Source organism: Platalea leucorodia, assembly GCF_965183815.1.
Source record: "Platalea leucorodia genome assembly, chromosome: Z".
Taxonomy (NCBI): Eukaryota; Metazoa; Chordata; class Aves; order Pelecaniformes; family Threskiornithidae; genus Platalea; species Platalea leucorodia.
In genome coordinates, this window is record NC_138858.1 from 49,383,837 (window position 1) to 49,402,509 (window position 18,673).

The 18,673-nt window shown below is 40.5% G+C and overlaps 1 protein-coding gene across 2 annotated transcripts in view; it reads right to left on the reverse strand.

Moving 5' to 3' along the window:
* Nucleotides 1–18,024, reverse strand: part of SEMA4D (semaphorin 4D) — a 36,499-nt gene extending 18,475 nt beyond the window's left edge. For both annotated transcript variants that reach the window (XM_082336150.1, XM_082336149.1), the window contains exons 1-11: nt 17,901–18,024; nt 15,381–15,526; nt 14,097–14,159; nt 11,506–11,604; nt 10,190–10,283; nt 9,214–9,327; nt 8,131–8,282; nt 6,233–6,408; nt 5,961–6,117; nt 4,944–5,166; nt 4,379–4,494 (exon numbers count right to left, since the gene is read on the reverse strand). In XM_082336150.1, coding sequence (XP_082192276.1) covers nt 4,379–4,494; nt 4,944–5,166; nt 5,961–6,117; nt 6,233–6,408; nt 8,131–8,282; nt 9,214–9,327; nt 10,190–10,283; nt 11,506–11,604; nt 14,097–14,159; nt 15,381–15,526; nt 17,901–17,994 — 1,434 coding nt within the window. In that variant the 5' untranslated portion in view covers nt 17,995–18,024. The remainder of the gene's footprint in view (nt 1–4,378; nt 4,495–4,943; nt 5,167–5,960; nt 6,118–6,232; nt 6,409–8,130; nt 8,283–9,213; nt 9,328–10,189; nt 10,284–11,505; nt 11,605–14,096; nt 14,160–15,380; nt 15,527–17,900) is intronic.
* Nucleotides 18,025–18,673: the final 649 nt, after the last annotated feature.

Sequence of the window (18,673 nt, forward strand, 5' to 3'; positions counted from 1 at the left end):
AATACAGTTTATGAGAATGGAAAGTAGCCAGATCTAACTGTGGCTTTATCACACAGTTTTTCCACACATACGAATGCACCGACAATTCTCGTACGAGGCAAGGCAAGGCTGTGCTGATGACAAGGCTGCAGCAGGCACACGCAACCCTTGCTGTACATAGGACCAGCTCCTGTTAACCCAAAGCAGCCCTACTGCCTTCAGCTCTTCTACCAGTCAGGTCTCTGCAGCCACATCAGCATCATGATGCCTTACAAGAGTCAAACACAGCTGCCTACTTGTACTCAAGGAAGAACACTGCATAGTATTCAAACTACCCACTTGCACCACACCTAGGAAAAAGGGGACATAAACAGAACAGCTGTTTGACCCACTGTTGCTGGGGATCCCAAACAAGTCTTATACTGAGCACAGCAGGAAAAGACCATGCTCATCTCAAACAACCTTCTCATAAAAGGCAGGCAGCTGCCCTATTTCACTCATTTGGTTTCAAAGCTCAGGGAAATGGATGGCTAAAGGTACACTGTGAATTTACATATTATTATGCAAAGCCTTGAGAAAGGGGCCTGCGCTGCAGCCCAAAACCACCAGTGACCAACCCTCCAGTCCTTTTGAGAGGCTGTGCATGCAAAGCAGAACAGCACACCCCACCTTGGCAGTGGGTTGGCTTCCTCCTGAGCAGAATACCGAGTGGATTTATCAGCACCCCACCACAGTTGTCATGGCAAATGAGCCAGATCCAAGCACAGAGTTGCTTTTCCTGTACTGCAGCTATACGGATCTCAGTATGTAGAAATGTACTCAGGGGTCATGTCTGCAGTGAGACAGCTTGACTCCAGCAGGATGAATATGGTCACAAAGTGATGGGCAGACATCCAAGAAAGATTTCTAGTAGAGAAACATTCTTCAAAAACCTCATGTCTGTGGTACAGACTTTCGGTCTTGACATCACAAACAGCCTCAAGAAAACAACTTAACAGAGCATCTTAGGGCTGAATTTACATTTTGGAGCTCACTGTCACTCCTTCACTAAGGATGTAAGGAGGTTTTGCCATGAGAACTCAGAACAGGTTAGTCTCTTTAATGCAATGATCATGAGGAAGTCTGTCTTAAAATTAAGCTAATGAACGATGCTTTCTGACTAACAGCAGTCTCTCGAGGAAGCTGCAAAAGAAGCACAAATCAGTTTGGATCTGTCTCATATATGAAGTGGGCAGACAGCTTTCAAGGAAACTCTTGACACTGGAAGATGAAAGACAAAACTGGATCAAAAAAGAATCTGCTGGCACTGCTGGAAGATGGACTTTGAAAGCAAATCAAACTTCAGAGACATACATTCAAATGCAGTCTTTCATCCTGAAATTTAACTTACATTAGTGTTGGACTATGCTGGAGTGCCCACAGAAGGAAGTCTGCAGTGGTGGTGATGTACAACTTTCTAGGACAAGCTTCCCACTCTGCCGGAAAGCTCCCCCAATGCACTGAGCGCTGCTCATCTCTCCAGCACTCCACTAGCTAACATCCAAGCCACCAGTGCAACACTGTGCCTGGGTTGTCGTGTCTCAGCATGGTTCCCAGCTGGTACATCCACGAGTGCAGAGAACATGCAGTGAGCTGAGTAGACCATTTTAAAAAATCCAGGCACATGTTTCAGTCAAGTGGGAGTGATGAGCATCTACTATAGGCTCATCTGACCCTGCCCACTACCCTCCAAAGAAGGTGAAGGTATATGGGAAGGGCCTGGAGACTACTGCAATAAGTGTTCAGAAAGGACTCTGACTCCAGAGAGCTCTGAAGCCCACCATCAGGGTAACAAGTATTACCCTCTTGTGGTTAATCCATTACTATGAGATGCCCCTACACATATCACAATACTAGCGCTATGAAGCACTTCAGCAGCAACTGACTGTGATTGCTACTGTGTGTCCAAGGAGGTAGAAACTTGTGTTTTCACACTGGGGAGCAGAAGTAATCCCTGCTTGGGTGGTACCACGACTATACAGCTTTCTTGAGTCTGGCACCTGACCCAGCCTCCAACTCCTCACTGCTGAAAAGGACCACTGATTTTACGGGAATGTATTGGGCAGCACTGCTTCAGTTTTGAGTGTTCGTTTTAGGTATCAAACGTTATTCTAGCAACATGGATATGTTTCCCTTGTTACTCTCCCTAGCGCCACGCGGGAAGCAGTGTTTTGTTTCAATCCTAAGCTTTGAAAGAAGTTTCTTTGCGAAAAGACAGTGTGTTCCCTATGCAGCCCCTATGCCATGTCTCGCACTGCCCCCTTTCAAGACATTCTTGAGGAACTGAGAACGTGGCACCTGGATTCAGAGCAAATAAATTCAGAGCCATCATTTCTACACTAGCTTTGGCTACCAAGTGCATACTGAAACTGCTAAATCTTGTGTCTTTGGTATAAGGCTGTAATGCCTATCCCTTCCCTTCCACTCCCCAGAAATGGGGGAATCATAATTAAGCTAGTGTATGAATGATCCCACAATTTACCCACAATTAGAAGAACGGGCATTAGCATATTGATTAGAAGAGTTACCTATCATTATCTTCTATCACAGGGCAAATGCTGAAACCTCCTGCCAAAGCAAGGCATTTGAAGCTTTCTTTGCAGATAAAGCAGAAGAAACCAGCAAACCTTTACATATGTATATACACACACACTATATATATATACACACACACTATATATATATACACACACACTATATATATATATATACACACACAGACGTATATAGTAAGTTGCCAGTGTGATGCATCATACAAAAATAGTACAAACATCTTTACTGAAATCTATGAGCACAGAAGTTTTTAATCACCAATTTTCATCTGTCTATCAAAAGTATATTCTGCCTTCAAGACTTCTTTCTAATGTAAGCATGAAAGGACAAATAAGCATGCAAGATGAGCTTGAAAGAATTATGGCATGAAGTTCTCTTCCACCAAGCTGATCATGTTGGCTTGCAAAGTTTTATTAAATATCACACAAAAATAAAAGCTGTTTCTAAGATATCTTGGCAGTATTCCTAAATCCCTAGCTGCAGAGCATTTATCAAACACTAGGTAGCTACTGAATACCAGTGTTACTACCAGACACTTCAGAAGACATTCTTTCCTTAAGAAACCCTAAAACTTCACCAGTTGAGGGGTCTGACGCTACAAGCCACTGCTTAGGGCAATAATTTCATAGACGTTCACAGATCTGCAGGTCTGAGTAACTAGGCCCAGAAGCCTAACTCGTGTACAAAGTACACACCGTGATTATCCCCTCGCTGTCACAAAACCACTCCAGGATTAAATCCAGCAACTGATTAATAGTGCAGAACGACCGGTGAGTTTGGAGCCTGCAGCTAGGCTTGTGTCCCCAAGCTGGAGCTGCAGCTGGTGCCCCACCAGGCAGACAGGACCTCACCAGAGGTCCTCAGCCCCAGCCCCACCAACATGACTGCTCTCAGGATACATCTAGCACACAGGAGCCTGAGAAATTTGGGACAGCAGAAATAGATTAGTTACCCAACGTTACTAATGTTCTCCACCTAGAGAAAAAGTCTTATGAGGAGCGGCTGAGGGAGCTGGGGTTGTTTAGTCTGGAGAAGAGGAGGCTGAGGGGAGACCTTATTGCTCTCTACAACTACCTGAAAGGAGGCTGTAGCGAGGTGGGGGTCGGCCTCTTCTGCCAAGTAACAAGCGACAGGACAAGAGGAAACGGCCTCAAGTTGTGCCAGGGGAGGTTTAGGTTGGATATTAGGAAAAATTTCTTCACTCAAAGGGTAGTCAGGCACTTGACCAGGCTGCCCAGAGAAGTGGTTGAGTCTCCATCCCTGGAGGTATTTAAAAGACGGGTAGATGTGGTGCTTAGGGACACGGTTTAGTGGTGGACTTGGCAGTGCTAGGTTAACAGTTGGACCTGATGATCTTAAAGGTCTTTTCCACCCTAAACAATTCTATGATTTGTTAGAAAGATGTATCACTCCTCTGCTAAACCCTCGAGGATTTTTCCTCACGGATTTCCAATGGCCACAAGGGGTCAGGATTTTTACACTACTGCTAAAGTGAAAACTCATACCGTAGAACATGTTACAGCTTTCAGCTTCTGCACATGGAATCCCAGTGAAGACCTGCACACCTGTGCCCACCACCACCACCTTCGCCGTATCTACATACCTTCAGAAGCTTGCTACCTACCAAACACACTGAAATGCAGCAGGCAATGTATGATACTGCTGCAGCGCGAGGAGTTACAGATGCAGCCTTTAGCTCTGTGCACAGTGACAGTCGTCTTTCATCACGACAAGGTTACAAGGTGGTACTAAAAAATTCTGTGGAAGAGCAAAGTGATACAAACACTGTTATGCTTATAGCACTTACTTTTTTGGATGAAAGCAAGAGAGTTTGAACTGGCTCAAAGTTTGGGAAAAGCTGTGTTTCTTCAATAATATGCATTCCATTTTCATAGCTGATAGCTTTGTGCAGGGCTCCTCGATCTGAAACAACAAAGCAATATATTTAAGTAAGATCCTTGAAATAAAGAGGCAGGGAAAAAATTGCACAACTGCTCTAAGTTGTCTCAATAATCTGCTTGCTGTTCAACTGAAGACTTCACACAACTCTGTGCCAATGGCAACCATCAAACCTGCCATCATAAGGAGCTCTGAGCAAGAAACAACATTTTCAGACAAAGAATGACCACTTAGGGATTAACTTATGTGTGTTTTTGCTGCACTCATTGCAGTTCTGCAGTTCTTTTCATGCAATACTTTTTCAAAGCACATAAGATGCTCCACTTACTCACCATGGCCCCTTATTCTTTAACGAAAACACCAGCTGGTGTAAAAGCACTGTAAAAATGGCAATCTCCAGAGTTTCTCTTAGAACACACTTCAGCCTAAAGAATCAGTGCATTATTAAAAAAAAAGTGCTTTGCAGAACTCACCTGTACTGATGAACATAACATCATATATGGTGCCATTGAGTGCTCTGACTCTGTCTACTACAATCTGGGTATACTTCACATCTCGTTTTACTAGTCGAGGTCTGTCTCCCATTGGAGTCACTGAGTCATCCATTAGAGGATGATCTTTAACAAACTGCAATGTTTTGTCTGGTAAATTCAGAGAACTCATGTAGTTTGATGCTCTGGCTTCATTGTTTATGCACTAGCAGTGGGGAGGGAAACAAACCAAAAAAGAGACAACCAAATTATATCATTTACTTGTACAAAATAGAGACAATTAACAGCAGCTAGATGCATTTTCTTCTCTGCCTTATGTTGGCCAGTAAGCACACCTTTACATTACACTCATTCTACTGAGGAAGGTCCTCAGGTCTCGTAGCGCTTTGGCTTCTGCGATGTACTAATCCCCGAGAGCTTTGGCTTACATTTTTGTTTGTTTGCATTCCCAAAACACATTTTAGGAAAATATTCTTGCTGGACTCTCATGTTTCTGAACTACTTTTAACTGTCAACTCATTCAGCAGTAGCAACAAGATGACTGCACATCTTGGAACATGGAAAAGTAAGAGAAGTCTGAAGGAGACCCAGCACTATGAACATTTTAGTTTGCAGAGCAATGCACTGCATTGGATAAACCTGCTGAAACTGAGACAATGCGGTGATTGCTACACTTCTGTTCATCTGAACTAAAAAGTATTTGATGTCGCCTAGTGTATACTGACATCTATTTCGCCACTAGAAAATTAGTAACAAAATAATGAAAATACAAAACCAGCAAATAATTCAATTGTAAGTTAAAAAACCCCACTCTGATTCCCAGATACAAAGTTGAGAATACATCACTTGAGTGTTTTTCTACAAAGTCTTTACTACAAAAAGTATCAAGATGAGGGCAAACTAAAATTAAGCTTTAGTAGGTTATCTAGTATTTCTAGTTTCTTTACTCCGAGCATTAGAAAAAGACTAGTCATCAGATCCAAAATTACACAAACTTACCGCACCAGGTCGAGGATTAGGAATTTCCCCATTATATCGTACCCACTTTGTATGAGACTGTTCTACTGTAGCACTCTGCATGTATTTTCCTTTCGAGAAAACCTCTTCTATAGTAGAGAGATTGTATGCACACACTGCTGACAGCCCCACGTTATTCCTAAAAGTCCAGGAAGAAAGAAAGAAAAAAAAAATCATAGAAGTAATTATTACTTATTGTAGCAAACAACTGAGATTAAAAGTATTTATCGAGGAAAAGGCTATATCACACTTACAGTTGCGGGGTGAAGACTCCATATATCACTGGTTCCTTCAAAGTTGGAGACTTGAGAATAAAAACATCATTGATAATATTGAAAATTAAATTCTTATCAGGGATGGTACAAATCAATCTGGCCTTGAGAAAGGAAGTCCACTTTTTCTGCAAAGTCCTTAATCCTCCTTGGTCCCTCTTGATATTAAAAAAACAAAAAGGTGTTTGTGAGGAGAATTAGCAGCATTTTTGCATTTAAGAACCACTGCTACACAGCATGAAATTACTGAGCCCTGTTATGTTCTAACATTTAATCTATAGCAACACCAATAAATGTTAACACATTCACAAACAGAAAAGTAAGGAAGCCACAGGAAAATTAGTTAATTCAACAAAAATAACGCAGAATGCTTTCTTATCAACACATAGAGGTAAGATGAGATATGAGATTTATAAAAGAACCATACTTCAGAAGCACTTGAAAAATTGAGATGAGCAATGTGCCCTTAGAAAAAAAACCTGCTTATTAGAACAAGTAAAATGACCAGTATTATACTGTCCCTTAAGAGAAACAAGTAACATTATATTTGTTCTGTGACATCTAAACTGTGATTTAAATTCTAATGTTGCAATATGCACTTAAACTTGCCTGACATTAATAATTTCACTAGAAGAAATGCAGCAATGGCTTAATCCTGCAAGCAGTTACCACCTTTATGAAGGATTTGCAGAACCAAGGCTTAAAGAAGGAAAGATAGATTGACTAGGAATGTTCCAAAATATTTGATACTCAAGCTGTAGCTCTGTTAATTCTCTTCAAAAAGCAGGCATATTTGAACATTATTAATATTGCGCATTCATTATCCAATGCTGTTATGCAAAGTATTAAAGGAAATCTGCAAAATTTATGAAAACAATTAAGTATAAATGCTTATAGATTTGCAACCTGACATTGATTCCTATTTCAAAAAAACAGCAGCAATAAAGCTCCCATATTCCATGATACTCCCCTTTTACAGTGTGCACAAGCTGTCAGCGGGCAGAGGGCCATAATAATAAGCCCCACGTAGATCTGCCTCCAGCTGCTTGTTTAATGGAAATCTCAAGGGCACTAACTTGTTATTGATGTTTTGACTTCCGTGTTTAAGTATAAAACTGTAAAGTCAAAATAAAACATTTCAACCTCATCAAAATGAAATGGCTAGATAAATTTCCTGTGGGGAAAAAAATCCTGAGGAAATTGATACATTCCACTGCAAAGGTTTTTGTTAAATCAACATTTTCTCCTGGAAAAAGCCTCTTTCATCAGCAAGATTTTTAACCAACGCTCCTGCGTACATACTTGAGTCAGCCTAACACACTGAGGTTTAAGCACAGCAAGTGTGACAGAATCAGGCTGCTGGTGACCGTTTTCTTCAAGGCTCTGGCAGTTCTAACAGCTTCATGGAAGTCCCGTCTGCTATATCACAGTCAACAGCTATTCTGCTGTGGACATAGCTACAGTTTTGTTTGTATACAGCTACTTGAAAGTAACTTGACAAACATCCTATCTGCTCAGCTTCAACCACAGTCAGTTCTTCCCAGGGAGGTGTACATAGAGTTGTTTAAAAAAAAAATAAAAAGGAAAGCCAGGGGACACACTTTTTCTGTTACTGGGTTTTGTAGTGGTTGTTTTTTTTCCCCTAGGGGTGGGCAGAACCCTCAGGTGCACTGAAATTTCACCATTGTGCAAAATTAAACCAAGTATTTGATCCCAAAGCAACAATTAGGCTTTCTCAGTTCTGAAGAACTGAATGAAATTGCTGATTCACTAAGTTCGACCACTTCCATTTAACTGGCAGTAAGTCCATAACAATAAATACTTTTTAACACACACACACACACAAAATTCTAGTAAAAGTAAATTGAACTATATCCCACCTTGCACACTCTAGCTATTCTTGGAATCATCAGTTTTCCAACAAATTCATACTCCACAGACACCTCAGTGAAAAAGAAGTATATCTTGTCATCTTCTCCATCTGTGCCGTTTTGATCTGCTCTTATCACATCAGCAAAAACAAAATTGGGCTCTGCAGATACAAGAGAAGGATTTTATATTATATGAGACTACTAACTTGATTCCCTCAAAGACCCTCTAGGAGTCCTCTTTCGCCCAAACTTCACACTGCATTTACCTGCTCTCCAGTCACTGACTTGCCTAGACAGTTTGCTGTTCATAGTATGAATAGCATTTCTAAAAAAACAGAGAACAAACCAAACCCACAAATCCTATGTGAAAGCACTGAGATACCTGAGAGATCTCTATGGTCTGATACCTCGTTACTTCAAAGTTCTTCAGTCCACGCTCAAGCGTGGTTTTTCTAATGGGCCTGGAGGGGTACTCTCCCTTGCCTGCCTCTCCTCTATTTTAGCTATTAGCTGAACCACTAAAAATGACAGTATCATTACAACATGTATTACAAAACTCAGTATCCTGTATTTTTTGGACATAATGCATCTTTTGGAATATGCTAACTTCATGTTTTGGTGCCTTTTGGCAGAAAGCCACAAACCTCTGAGCATTCACAAAACGTGGTAAATTTTGAAATTCAGGAACAGAAATCATCAAGAACCGTGATCAGCTCAATTTGAAAACCCATTAGAGACCACAACCATTCTCTTCCTTACTATATCATAACTATGCTGCATTATTGCAAGGATGAACAAGTAGATACAAAATAAAATGCAGCCCTTTAATGTCGAGTTGAAGCCTGTATGTCTTGAAGCTGTTCTCATTGTCAATGAGTATAAAAATTCTGGAATTTCAAAGTAAAATCTCTTGATGGCACACATGAGGGCACACACTCACATGTCAGTGCATGCCAATATAACAAAATCCATTCTCTTTCAGATATTAGACAATTGCCCCTTACCCCAGGTAAGACACAAACTCTTTGTCTGCAAGTGTGACATTGAAGAAGGAAGAACAACTTGGTTGGGCCAGTTCTCATGCCCACTTACCATTAAGCCAAGGTATTGCATACTCTGTTCTCAGAGGGCTCTGGTGAGAGTGCCGTGAAATGATAGGTTCACTTCCCAAGAAATTGTAGGAAGTCCCGGAATAAAGCTCCTCATCTTTAATACAAAAACAAATATTTTAGACTTTCTTATGCACTGGATACCAAAAAGGGTACATAAATATTCCAGGAGACTATGTAAGCTTAAACTTCCCACAAGAAAAGATAAGCAAGGACTTCCTGTAAATTGCCCCAGACATCTTCTATGTTTACATTTCTGCTGATGATTCTCAAGGCTAACACTTCCATGCTTGGGTTTATTATTGCTGTAACACAAGCAACTAGCTAAAGTCAGCATTGTTTTTGTGGTACTTCAACACTTAACATGTAAACCTACAGTTCATGTACAAACATGCAAATTTACTTAAGAAATGCTACATAAGTTTTGGAAGTAATTACTCTCTTTCTATGCCACTGTTATTCAAACTCAACTTTTAAGAATTTAGGCAACAATACAGGGAGTTGTTCTTTTCTTTCTCATTTCCTGTTTCGTGTTACTTTGAGCTTCTCTTTTATGATCTTGTGACACCAGGGTACAGCCATGAACTCATGGATATGTCTCCAGGACAGCTAAAAAATTCTACTTATTAAGTTTACTGAAATGACAATAATTGATACTACAAAGGCAGTAGAAGTACATTTAGACTACCTGGACTAAATATGTTAAACCCCTGAAAATATAGTTTAATAATTAGTATTTTAAAATTTGCTTCCAAAACAACCTATAGTTTTAAGATCTCCTTTTAAGAAACATGCTATGGCTGACTACGTAAGTATTTTAATATCTATCTAGATATACAGTAAATATGTAAAAGTATGGACGCAATCTACCATTTTGATATTGAGAGACTGCAGAGTGACAGCAGGAAAGACTGAACATGTTTATACATAATAATGAGGTATGCCAAGTCTGAACTTACCAACCATAACAGATGTGTAGCTTTGAGCAGGATCAAATGGACATCTGCCCTTACCATCTTCATTTTTACCTCCAAGTTCAAATGAAATTAAATTCTGCAAAAAGTTAAGTTGAAAACCACAAAAAAACTGTTAGCACTTTTTCTTTCAGCCACTTGACTCGTGCAAAGGTAACTGAAAAAATTAACACTAAATAATGGACTATATCATCAACTTCCAGCATCAAAGGCATTTTTTGTAAGATTATAAAAGGTGTATGTGTTTTCAGAAAATCTTATTGAGTCCAGCAGACAGAGAGGAAATGTGATCCTATGATTTGTGAGGGCGGGAGCAGAAAAGAACAGAAGACGAAAAGTTAAATCCAGACAGATGTCAAGAAAGAGCACCCAAAAAAGCCAGGCAGCAGGAAAGGCAGAGAAGTTAATTCATATATGGAAAGAGCTGGCAATTACTGAATTAGCCCACACATAAACGGAGAGTCTTAGAAATCAAGAAGGCTTTCTGAAGTGGATTCAGCAATTTTTGACATTACGTTAAATTTGTGAGATGGAGCATAATCCAACTGAATTTTAAAAAGCAAAGTATTTTGGCTGCTACTTTGTAAATCTCTCAAAAACCAAGGGAATGAGGATCAGGAAGATGACAGAAAACTGCAGCCACCGTACTGGGGAAGTGATCAGTTATACTATGTAATGAAGACATTGGACACTAAGGGCAATGACTTCTGGCAATGTTCCAGAGGTGATGGCAGGCAGACTTGCAGGCAGGGGACACAAAAAAGAACAAACAATTACAAGATTTCTCAATTTCAGAATTGTTAAGAGCCACGGTAAGGAGAATGATACAAGAGTCAGCAGCGAGAAAAGAGAGTCTTGATTTTGTGCCAAGACTTCACTCTGAAGCATTCAGCACTATGAAGTGGTGGCATAGCCAGGAGCAGAGACAAGACAAGCAGAGATAGCAATCTGAGAAATTTCAGGGAGATTCAGTAATGGATGGAAGTCACAAAGAACATCATTTCAGTTTTAGAAATTGTTTTTATGCTAATGCACAATACACAAAGAATTGTGAAAGCTAAGAAAAAGTAAATCCACAGTAAAACAAGGCGAATCAATAATTCAGTAAGTGCTTTCAAAAGGAACAGTACGGTTTATTTCCATGCCCTATCATTACTGTGGGACAGTGTACTAAATGCTCCAATTGTTACAACTGGCACTGAAATTGCAACAGTCTTTGGGAATGGAGATTAACTCATTGTTTAAATGAGCTGCTTTTAAGTTACAGTTGTTATTGGGTCAAAACGTATGTACGTTCTTACCAGGTAATCGCACGTTGGCTGAAACGCATTAGTTCCACACACGTAGAGAAAAGTATCGTTCATCTGTTGCAAGACACGCACATAATTACGACACTCTGTCTGTAATAGAGGATGAGAAAAGGACCAGTCTGATAAACCACAGCTTCCACATTCCAACATATATGAAGAATTAAAGTTGTGCTGTCAGCTCGTCTGTTGCTGCTACTTATGCCACACCACACCAGTAAGGCTGGGTGATAGCATCACCACTGGGACACCATATCCCTGCAATTTCCAGGTCTAATCCCGCAGCATGTGGTTTCCTGCAGCCAGTAGTGCACAGCCACCTCAGTATATCTATCAGGGTAGCATGACCAAGTACCATATGCTCAGCAGGGTGCATCTCAAGTTGTTCCATGAAAGCACAAGCTCCAAAGACACATCCAATCCATGGGAACAACTAGTTAAACATGGAGTAAGCTTTGGACTTTGTCATCCCTTATAAGCCTAGATGAAACAGTAAGTGATAATCAAGGTTGTTTCTTAAGAGAGAAATCTCTAATACCATTAAATTAGCTACAAAGCTTTGCCACTTACAGCTGTCCTTTTTTTTTCAGTGCTTGTTATCAATTGCTCTTTCATGCAAGGAAGCTTCTTAATTCCTCTGGCTCTCAAACAGAATAAGGAGTTTGAGCAAAGCCTTGAATTGAGGATATCATAAAGTTTCAGAATAATAACCAAGAAAAACAACTCTAAACACCCACTTAGAGAGAGGGAAAACACCAGTATCAACACCATCCCTTAATTCTTGCTGGTACACAGCCAGATACCACCATGGTACTGTAATTTCACAGACTACTTAAGCAAGTGTAAGCACTGTCCTTACGCTTCCTTCTTATGAGCCAAACCAGGTATTTCTGTGACTGTATGGTCGGTTCAGTATGGCAGAAAACTGGGGGGGGTGGGGGGTGGGGGGGGGTGGGTGAAGAGCAAAACCAGTTTTCTGCCAGACGAGGTCCCTGAACAGCGGCATAAGTGCTTTTTGTTGGCACTAAACAGCATAGTGGTGATGGGTGGGGGAAAGGACTGCCCATTTTAGCGTAAGAAACAGCAGTAGTGGCTTAATACCTTGACCCTTTTGAAACTACTGCACTATGGAAAACATCACAGCAACAACATAAATGTGACTAGTAAAAGGTTTGAGCACAGTAAGGAAAAAGCATGGCTGGCAATAAGTGTGACTTGCTACACTGGGGGCAGGGCAAAAAAAAAAAAAAGGAAGAGAAGTTTGTTGCTCTGACAAAGTACCTATTTATGGTGTCTAACATCTCTTCTAACCAACACCAGTAATTTCTGCAGAGGACTGGTGGAAATGCAAACACTGTCTGCTAAACTGGATGTGCATGCACAGGACAGAAATTCACATCTCTTGTATTCATCCTGGCTGTATGTAAATATTATTACTAGTAACCTCAACTGAATCTGGAGAACACAAATAACACTATCCGAGTGCATCATGAAGAGGCAGAAAAGGAGGAAACGGCCCCTAAATACCTGCCCACACCTCCTGTTAGGATAATGTATTGATGGTTGTCAGTCGAAGGAAAGGCAGTAAGCTGAGCCAAGGGAGAGAGAGCCCACTCCCACCTCGAGGAGCCCCGTGAATGCAGGATGTCTGTCAGCCCTGGATGCAGCACCTGGGGTTTTTCTAACAGTGTGAACCAAAGAGGGTGCAGGTTCAGAGGTGCCGATGTCAAATCCCTGCAAGTGTAGAGTAGGACTGCTTTTTGTATTCACAGGGCTTGCAGACTTCCACTTTCAAACCTGTCCTAAAAGCCTGACCATCAGTCTTGCCCAGCAAACCCTCACTTTAGCCTATCGCTAAACGAAGTGGCGCTACACAAGGGGAAAGGTACATCCACACACACTCAACCACCTCAAGCAAATCATCTCCACAGAAAGGCAATATGAGCAAGCCAGCCTGTGCACTGGCAGTTGTGGGGAGCCTGCGGTTCCCAGAAACACCGAGGCTGCTCAGGTGCTGGGGAGCTGTGTGAGCGGTCACACCGGCAAGGCACTGCCGCAAGGGGCACACCCGCTGAGCACCACAATATGCATATATGTAAGTTAGTGAAAAATACACTGGTGGAACAGCACTGGCCTAATAAATAAACCCTATCCCCTAAAGCAAAGCAAATAAAAATTATGAGTCATTTTGTAAAAATCAAATGCTGGGGAGGAATTTTTGCAATAACAAAATGCAACAGTTGCTATCAGTGAAAGTTACCTCAGTAAAAGTATTACTAGTTTATAATTTTAATGGAAAAACTTATAACATTAAGCACACATCAGGGTGTATTCAGATTTTCAAATATTTGAATAATATTTACCAGCAAGAAATAATGAACTAAAAATTAAAAAAAAAAAAAAAAGGAAAAAAAAAAAAGACTAAGCATGCTGCAGTTTCTAAAGCTCAAGTTAATTAAAGAATTTAGGTGACTATTTGATTATTTGAAAATTTTAATTTCAAACAGTTGGAGCCTTTCTTCTTTTAATATCACTCCTCTTGAAGTGAAATGTACATGTTTCTCAAAGTTCAATAAAATACATACCTGTTCTGATTTGCCCTTGACTGCACATTTAGTCCTTTTATCTTCAGTGACCTTCCAGTGTAACTAAGTGAAAAAACAAGCAACAAAAAGGCACATTCAAAGCACATTAATTCAATGCAAAGTCTGAAAATCTTGCAATAACACACAAAAAAAGGCAATCCTAAGACTATCTGCAGCAAATGCAAGCAGTTTTCAAAGGTTCAAAGCCATTCTTTCCTGGGAAGGTGACACTTTCAAATGCAAGTGCCTTAAGCCCGGCTAAACCACTGCTATTATCTTTCATCATGGTGTCTCCCCCCAAATTGCTAATGAAGTTTCCATTACCATGTGCATTAGGGAAATGTAACTGTAACTGTTTTAAGTACTTCCCAATTTTAAGTACTTCTCCATTTCATTCACACTTGAATGAAAAACACTTGGGGGCGGGAGGGGAAATCAAAGAAAACTTATTGGACCAATTTACACTACACAGAGAAGTACAACTTTGACAGTTTCATGCACTCATAAACCAAGTTTTATGTGCTGGTTAAATTGCCGACCGCCACCCGTGAACATTTTGTTCAGATTAAAAATCATATGACCATCTTCCAAAACATCCTGGGTAGGACTCCAGGCTGCCCCTCTAAGTGCCAGCCTGTGCTGCTGATGGGATGAGAAGCAGGAGCCTAGGAAGGACTGGAAACAATACAATGTTAGTAGACTTCTGCATGGCCTTATCTACTCTGAGAAGCCAGTGTCAGCACATCCAGAGTACTTCTCTGAGCAAGCTGGATCAGACCTGTCTGCACCACTGCTTGCTGTGCAGACACACCTAGAGACACAAAACAGAAGCTGAAACTGAAAGGACAGGGCTTTCATTTCATTTGAAGCGTGTCTACAGCCTGCCACTCCTAAGCAAACTCCAACTTTGCTTCTGTTTCAGATTAGATTACCTTCCAATTCAGATTAACAGGAGATGGCCCACCCCTGATAATAAAAATATGCCAAAGAACCACCATTACAGATGATTCCAAAGTCCCTCCCATCCAGCATCCTGTCCCCAAGAAGAAAATACCTAAGGAGACCTCTATTTACTTGTTTATATCCAACTTCTCATTTCTTCCTCACATATGATGGCATGTTTTACTCTATTGCATCTTCCAGAAATAACACAGGACTAGCACACAGAGAGTATTTTCTCTTTTAAGTACCTACCACCTAGAGCACAGTGCTACTGATATCAGGAAATGAAGTCAAATTTGGAGTATGATTTTTACATGGAGGATAATGTATTAGAAAGCATACCTCATGCTGCTTCTCAGCAATATTCACTGCATTTAATGCAAAGATCACTTCTCTGGCTCCTACATACAGAACATCTTTGTCTTCACTTAACAGCAAGGTTGAATAGTTTGACACTTCTAATTCATGAAAATGTATTAGCTGGACCTCTGTTGAAAGAAAAATAACACCACATGATCACTTAGGGCCAAGTTTATGGGTCATTTTTCTAAGTTGTCTAACAACTGTTGGATATTTTGAGAACAACAAAGGTTAGTTTGGACAACCCATGTAACAGACAAGAGAGCCCTCAGAAGCTTGGCTCAGCAGAAATAGCAGCTCCCATCATCATCAAAATCACTGGTCCCCGCTTTCTTGTTCAATTTCAAATGCCTAAATATTTCCTCTCATAGCGATCCCTGTAATTCACGTCTTCATTTTTTTCTACCCGTTAATTCCCTTTTCTCTAACCCTCCATTTTACACATCCACTGTCAGGTCCTTTCTCACCTTTTCCCTTCCATGTACACACCTACCATGGAAAATCAGGTCAGTCACCATGACCCTGGCAACCGCCTCAAACACATCTCACAAAAAATCCTGCACCTTAAAAGACGAGACTTCAGCATACCATATTACCATAGCAGAAAGAAGACACAGAAGCTAAAAAGGAACTACTTACAGAGGGTCAATACGGTGATTTTGAAGTGGAGACCAGAGACGAAACGCACATGATAGAAAGAAGCAATATGAGGGAAAATCAAGATTAAAAGGAAGATGAAAGAAAGAGGGAGACATGGGGGGAAAGGCAGTGGAATGAGGAAGCATGCAGACTGGAACAGAATGGCTTGGAGAAAGATGACACAAAATGACTAATATACAGGAATATTTCTTCTGCATGTACAACCATAATGGAAAAATGACTGAAAGCTTGGGAGACCATGTTTTACACAAGACACTACCACAAGATTAATTAAGCATGGCTTTTTAAGATACAGACAGAAAACAATGTATTATTGCTCCCAATTCTAACATTAGAAATTGCACATTTTCAACTATAATACTCTGAAAACATTCATTTTAACCTAGATTCTCAAGCATGTAATTTTAAAATCTTTTACTTGGCAGGAAAAGTTTCCCCAAATGGATGAACTGGTTCATACAACTCTACATATTCATTCCTCCACTGACTAAATTCCCCCTCCTATTCAAAGTAGGCTTCCCATATTTAAATGCAACAATCTTTAGAAGAGACAGGGAGAAATAGCAGGAATGAAAATAAATTCCATTTATTTTGAGTAATTTGGATGTGGTTCTGCAGTGCATTACCGTAATACCATTAAACAGCAACTTGCCAAATTTTAACTATTATACAAGATAGGAGCATCAAGGAGCCTAAGCAGGACCGAGAAGCCTTGTCTAGACCATTCTTTCTGAAAAGCTACATCAGCAACTCACTAATTGCTACACTAATAAACAGAAAAAACACTTCCTACAGTCATCTCATAAATCAGCTTATTGTGACCACATTCTTAATCTCCATCTATCTTTTCCTACACTATGACTGCTCAGTATTTAACATCCTTATTTAAGTCTGCTTCTTCATACTTCCCATATTCCTTTTTGGTTTTGTGTGGTTACAGCACACTTCGGTAAGTAATCGTTGCTAACTAACTAGTAGTAAAAGAGGACATAAACACAAAACCTTGTAAAATCTAAAGCATCCATGCCACATGGGCGGGGGGGGGGGGGGGCGCAGACACGGATGACAGGGAAAGAGAGAAAAGGGGGGGAAAAAAAGGATATTCACAAACAGCAGCAAATAACTACTCTATAGTCCTTCCTCTAGAGTTCTCTTCAGACCCAGACTAAGTTATTAAATCAAAAGCTAAAGGATTCTCTGGCCCCTATTACTTCTCTTTGTGCCACATTTTCTGGTTCCTGCTAATTGTATTGGGAGGTCATGAATACTTGCTGCAACTTGAAATACAGGGAAAGTGGTGTCCTGTGAAAAAGGTTGTTTCAACTCTAGGCACCATATAATGCTTTCAGAAGAGGGCCAAATGCTTATCCTTCCTTCACCTGGTGATTTATTTTGTGCACAGGATGGCTCAGTGTCAAAATACATCTCAGTCTGAAAAAGCATTAAAAAGATTATTAGCTGGAGAGGTGCGTTTTGCTAATATGTTCTAAAGCAAAGTAAAAATAATTTGATTAAAACAAAACACAGCTATTGGGTTTTCTCTTGAAGCAAGCTTCAGCTGCAAGATCCTTCAGTTGAGAAAGCCAAATTCAAAATTCCTCCTTTAAAAACCTATGTTTTCAGAACTGCTTGAAGGATCTGAGATCAGGTAATTCAGTGCCTGAGTCCCTTTGGAATATTCTGGTCCTAAGCACTTCATAAGCTGAGCAAAGCCAGCAACACCTGACCAAACCTGCAGCAAGCAGGCTGGAAGAACATACAGCCTCAAAGAGTTTCAGATCCCGCAGAAACCCTGAGGTTGTGGCAGTGTCCCATCTTACCCCACTGAAGTTCTCTTCTTACCTCTGTGCTCCCAAGTGATCCTTGGTACTGGGCCAAATGCTACTGCCACTTCCAGTAACAAACCCCAAACTGCATAAAAAGCACACAGAGCCATCTTCAGCTTCCTTGCTCTTCGGGGCTCTTTGGATAACTGCAGCAGGTAGTGTTTCTTCGGCAGAAGAAATGCAAATCCCAGAGAGTATTAGAGACCAGGCATTTCAGACCTTGAGAGCAGTGAAACAAGGCAGGCTGGAACAACTGTACAAGTACACGCTTTTCAGCATATCACTTCTTCAAGGAAACGCACATTTTCCAGGATGCCGCATACAGAGACTGCCCACACTCTCCACAGGCTGCGGAGCTGCTGAGAAGTGCAACTGAGCACATTCTTCTGTTTCGTTGCAGAAATAAATGATGCTGTGCAGAGAGGAGGGGAGCAAGTAGAAGAGAAAGCAAAGTGAGTACTGCCAAAAATAGCACGTTGTATGCACTGATCTTGCAATACTTCTACAGCTGCTGGCATAGCTTAATTTGGATAAAGAGTACATTAATTGGTGAAAATACGATTCTTGTAAACAAGCCACACATTACATGGCAAATAGGCAATAACTGAAAGCAATCATTTCAATCTAGAATGACAAGTATAAATATTTTGAACTTTCACTTATGTTTAACGCACACAATTCAACTCTAGTTTACATATTTTCTTTTACTTTTAATAGTGAGTCGAAGAAAATCCCACCTCTCTCATAAATGATAAACCAAGATAACAAAAATCACTATGGCTAAGTTCA